The following is a 6,000-nucleotide window of genomic DNA, read 5'->3' as shown; positions in this document are numbered from 1 at the left end:
AACATCCGCGGCCTTACCACAAATTTAAACTCGGTTCATTTTTTCCTTCAGTCCATATCCCCTTTGGCCCTTTTCCTCACAGAACCACAAATCTCGCCCTCTACCGATATATCTCCATTTTGTTTTCCCGGTTACCATCTCCTTACAAACTTTCGTAACAAGGGCGGCACCTGTTGTTATATCAAATCCCAATACGCAGTTGACACTATTTTAAACTTCACTTCATCCAGTTTTGATTACTCATTTTATAAATTAAATTGCCAAAACATTACCAACTATATCTGTGTGGTTTATCGTTCCCCCAATGCTTCTTCGGAACCCAGTGTATTTGATTCCATATCTACTCAGTTGAGTAACCTTGACCTTGCCCTTGGCACTGAAATTACCATTTTGGGTGATTTTAACATACACAATGTTGAATGGTTATTGCATTCTGCCTGGACTGACGACACTGGTCTAGAATGCGAGCTGTTTGCGGAATCGTTTAACCTCACCCAGTTGGTAAAGCAACCAACCAGAATACCTGATAATCCTGACCATAATGCCCATCTCTTGGATTTATTCTTGACTAATAATCCAGATCAATACAGGATAGAGGTACTGTCACCACTTGGATCCTCTGACCACAATCTCATCAAAGCCTCATTAGTTAATCCTCCTACACCTCCCCATTCTGAACCTGTCATGGTGACCCGATGGCACTTTGACAGGGCAGACTGGGATGGATTTAGAAATTATCTTGCTGATATTCCATGGCAGTCTTTCTTCTCTAGTGATCCCAATTCTACCCAGTCCCACATCTGCGACTTAATACTAGCTGGTATGGATTTATTCATACCAAGTCAACAATTCACTAAAAGATCAAACTCTCCAAAATGGTTTGATGGCAATTGTGCCAGAGCAACAGCCCAAAAGTCATTAGCATATAACTCTTGCTTAAAATCAAAAACATCTGAATCACTCTCCCAATTTAAAATTGCTAGAAATCATGCAAAAGCTGTAATAAATCTATCTAAATCAAACTTTCTTCAAAAGCAAGCATCAAAACTACTTAACAACCCTAATGACAATAGAATATTCTGGTCAACTTTTAATTCTTTCAATAATAACTTTAACAAGTCATTTTCCATTTCCCCACTAAAATCTTCAGATGGCAATATTACAAATGACCCACGTGGGAAAGCAGATATCTTTGCTAGTACCTTTGCCAGAAACTCTACCATAGATGACACCAGCCAGAATGTCTCAGTACTGGAACTTGATTCTCCCGAAATTGCCCCACTTAAAATACAGACAAGATACGTAAAATCCATCCTAGACAATTTACCTACCAACAAAGCTCCAGGCCCAGATGGAATTCCGCCAATTGTTTTGAAAAAGTGTTCCCCTGAACTTGCCTCTCTCCTAGCTAAATTATTCAGACTATGCATACGTGCTTCTTTATTCCCAAATTCATGGAAAGAAGCCAATATCCACCCAGTTCCGAAGAAAGGAAGTTCGTCTGACCCCTCCAATTACAGACCAATAGCTGTCACATCTTCTCTTGGTAAGGTATTTGAAACTTTAATTAATAAGCATATTGTTAAACATCTTGAATCCAACAACTTAATTAGTGATAGACAATACGGTTTTCGCCACGAAAGATCCACCATTGACATACTCAATCTCTTAACTCATACCATCCATCAATCAATTGATCTTTTTGGAGAAACATCATGCAGTAGCTCTTGATATCTCTAAATCTTTCGACAGAGTATGGCACCGTTCCCTGCTGTCCAAACTCCCTTGCTATGGACTAACGTCTTTTGTTCCTTTGATTTCTTCTTATCTTAGTGACAGGAAAATAAGAGTAAAAGTAGATGATGTATATTCGAATTTCCACTCAATTAACGCCGGCGTGCCGCAGGGATCAGTTATGGCGCCAACCCTATTTCAGGTTCATATTAATGATCTCTTATCTGTCACTCACAATTCCATTCACTCATATGCAGATGACTCAACACTACATAGTTCATTCACACTCAGACATCCATTTACAAAGTCTAATATCTCTACCTCTCAACTCAGTACAGCCATCTCCATAAATCAAGATCTATCTACAATCAGTGAATGGGGACAAAACAACCTTGTCTCTTTTAATGCTAGTAAAACTAAATATATACAGTTTACTAATAGACAGATATTGCCTGATTCGTACTTTACCTTCAGTGCTACTAATATTCCCATCTCCAAAAATATTGAAATTCTTGGTGTCTCACTTAACAGTGCCCTCAGCTGGACCTCTCATGTCAGATCACTTGCTAAAACCGCCTCAAAGAAACTTGGATTATTGTACAGAGTCCGTAACTTCTTCGCCGATGAGCAGTTAGCTATAATTTATAAGAGTCATGTGCGCTCTCAGCTTGAATATTGCTCACCCTTGTGGAATGGTTGTGGAGAGGTTGCATTAAGACAACTAGACAAAATTCAGAATAAAGCTGTTAGAATCATTAACAACCCTGCCATTACATATAAACTACCTCCCCTGCAAGTAAGAAGGAATGTTGCCTCCCTTGCATTATTTTACAGATATTTTTTTTTGGCAAATGCTCAGACGAAGTTGCGTCCATGGTGCCACCTCTCTATGCCTTCCCTTGTGCTACACGGGCATCTGGTAGTGCTCATGACTGGAATGTCACTCAACCATATTGCCGAACTTCTGCCTATCAGAATTCTTTCATTCCCCGAACTGCATCTCTCTGGAAGTCACTTCCCCAGAGTTGTTTCCCTCCCAACTTCAACCTACAGCTGTTCAAGTCTAACTGTTACAGATATTTTATGAACAGAGGACACCAGTAATCTGGTGTATGGATTATTTTTTTTTTTACCCATTTGTTTTTCCTTCCTCCGTTCTGTTATAAAAAAAAAAAAAAAAAAACATACTCCACCATTCAGCATCCGGTTATTGTTGCCTCGAAGTGCCTTCATACTGAGACCAGAATCGACTTCTTCTCTTATGACCCAAATTATCCGATCGTGTAGGTCGTGATAGTGAATCGGCAATGAACATCTAGTTTTATTTATTTTTTATCATCGTTATGTACAATGAAAGACACAACTATCTTCCCAAAATCTGACGAATATATATAGCGGAAGAACCGAACCATTTGCAACACGCACTAATAGAGATAGGGGTTTCATTGTATTTCGCCAGGTGTAAATTATCTTTGGCCCGAACTGGGAAGATAGTTGTGTCTTTTCTTGTACATTGTCTGACAGAAGTAGCCTACCCAGGACGTGTCCTAGAGAAGGGGTTGGTCATTTTTTTTTATCCCGACCTACAAAATCGCAAAACTTGTCAGAAATTCATCCCTATTATATAATGGAGGTCGAGTAGGCAAGACATCGCTTTTGCCAGTCACTTGTAGATTTCATGATAGTGACAACAGCATCGATTCTCTGTTTTTTTGTGGTCCTGAATATTATTCACAGCGTTTTTATCAATGATCCCATGAAAACCTCAAGAAATGGAAGCTTGCATAGAACTTTGTCTTCTCAGTTTACAAAAACGGCCTTACGTCCGATTCCGGCCTCATTATTCCTGGCACATCCTCAGAATATACTTTTTAGCAGTGGATATATCACCGACGTCAAGACAGGAGCCCACTGCTCACGCTACACGAACATTCTGCCTACACTGCACGACCTCTCTGCCCACGCTACACGAGCTCTCTGCCCACACTGCAGAAGCCCTCTACCTATGCTACAGAAACCATTTGCTGACACTGAAGGGTTCTGTCTTGTACAGTAGGCTACCATGACAGTGATGGCAGCACCCTGTTACATTTCGGGACATAGATGTACACATGTTCCCTATTGACTTACCGTTTTATTTCTACGTCTTTCGGAGTTGATCCTTTTGTACTGGAGGGTAATGTCACGAAGTTACATTAATCATTCTTGGCTTTGAATTCTGTTCTGAAAGTGGCAAGTAAATGAAACTGTGCAGCAGGCTGGGTAGGACTTAGTGTACCTGGAACATAGAATTTTCATAAGGTTTATTAATGCACATATTATAAAGCATAAGATCCTGTTAAATACAATTTTTCTGCATAATGAATGTTCATAGAATTCATCAGTAGTCGCTACACTATCAAACAGTTCTCGTAATTTGAGTAAAATCATCTTCGTCTTTGTGTCAGTCTTTGGTGCTGTGTTGTTCCCTGCGAGCAAGACACAACTCTGCGAGAAACGCCAGGAGGGCAGAGAGGTGGCTAAGACCAAGGATGTAGAAGACCCCTTGCATGTGCGCCACATTTAGGGGCAAAACTCGGAACACCTCAGTCTCGCTGTCTGTTTCTTCCTCCTTGTTGGTCTCTTTCTGCTGCATCCGGTTCTCCTGTCAATATATATTTTATGATTAATAATGCTTCACTTTTGTTTGTTTCTGGTAAGATAAATATGTCAATCCCATTTGTTAATGTGGGCATTAATATATCTTCAAGCAATAGTTTTCAGCCTTAGTTCTCGGTTCTCTGTCATTGGTTTCATGCCAACATCCACTTTATTTCATTTGACCAATATGTTTTCCGCTTGCTTTCATTTACCTCTCTCGTTTCCCATTTTTTATGCAAGAAAGAAGGAACCAAAGGCCTGGACTCCGCAAGACTGTTCTCTCCAAGAAAAAAAAAAAAAAAAAAGATAACAGAGACACAAGTTCAAAATTGCATCTTGATAGTTGAAACCTTCAAAAAATTTTAGTCTTTTTAAACACACACACACACACACACACACACACACACACACACACATTTTGTGCTTCACTTCTCTCTCAACAATTGATGTCTTATCTACTCTATATTTTTCACATCTCATTTCTCATAAACACAAGTTCTCACTGTTAAGTCTAAGTGTACGTCCACACCAAGGTTACGTAATCTACGTAACAGTAACATGTTACAGTAACAAGGTTACGCGAAGTTGCTGCACGTTCCAGAACACTGTCAGGAACATTATGGCACACCCAGTGGTAGCTGTGGCCTTGTTACAGAACTCCATAAATGTTCCGGAACTGTTTCGAAACATATAACATGTTACTGTAACCTTGTTCCGTAATACAAAGTTACGGAATATTCGGCAGTGTGGACAGACCCTTACTTATATATCTTTAATCTCCACAAATCAGAGGATATTATGGGACGATTCATGTACTAATAAGACGTAATGAATAATCATAAAGTAAGAATAATTGCTGGTAAGTCTTTATTTAGATCTTATTAAATAAAAGGTATCTCCACTCTGATATACCAATTACCAAACGCCGAATATTATGAGATTTAAAACAAATATGAATTCCCAAGAGAGAAAATAAGAATTATTACTTGCGTCTCAAGAGTAACAGCCATTGCAAACGATAATCATCATCATCATCATAATCATAATCATAATCATAAATTTAAATATATAATAATCATTCCAGACACCATTTCAGATAACTCAATGTTTCATGTCACCAAAATACTGACATACGGAGCCTGTCAACATTAGTAATATTCAAAACAGGACAAAAGTGTTGCTGTCTCTGCGACTATCAGTCCTACTTTCTCTATTGATGTTTTTAATATGATGATCTTTTTATTTCTTTTTGCCTCTTGCTGCCACCAAACGCATTCATTAGCCTTAGAGCAGATCTCTAGTAATGAAGGGATTAGTAACGGGGTCATTTAAATCCTCAATTCCGAAAAACCTCTAAAAAGCTGAATAAATTTTTATGATAGTATATATTCACATTTTACTCTACCCCAGCTCAGATTTTTTATCCTTTGTAGCCCACATCACGTAGCGTAATTGCAGAAACAGACACTGTTGCACTTGTACATCGTTTCCATTGCACGTTGTGTGTGTGTGTGTGTGTGTGTGTGTGAGAATCGCACTATATTCTAGTGTTCATCTTCTATTGCACATCAGCATTTGAAACGGAGAGATGGTAATTTTTGAACTAGTTACGGTAAAGTAAATGGG

The 6,000-nt window shown here is 38.9% G+C and overlaps 1 protein-coding gene across 1 annotated transcript in view; it reads right to left on the bottom strand.

Moving 5' to 3' along the window:
- Positions 1–4,177: 4,177 nt before the first annotated feature.
- LOC145397276 (glutamate receptor-like) overlaps positions 4,178–6,000 on the bottom strand; it is a 109,061-nt gene continuing 107,238 nt past the window's right edge. Inside the window, exon 13 of the mRNA XM_080270472.1 lies at positions 4,178–4,378. Within this exon, the coding sequence (XP_080126598.1) occupies positions 4,178–4,378 (201 nt within the window). The remainder of the gene's footprint in view (positions 4,379–6,000) is intronic.

The sequence above is a fragment of the Coenobita brevimanus genome, chromosome 40 (genome assembly GCF_032717465.1).
Source record: "Coenobita brevimanus isolate Jiangsu-jjx chromosome 40, ASM3271746v2, whole genome shotgun sequence".
Classification (NCBI taxonomy): Eukaryota; Metazoa; Arthropoda; class Malacostraca; order Decapoda; family Coenobitidae; genus Coenobita; species Coenobita brevimanus.
Note: the sequence above shows the minus strand (reverse complement) of the source record. Positions and strands in the feature narration are given on the sequence as shown.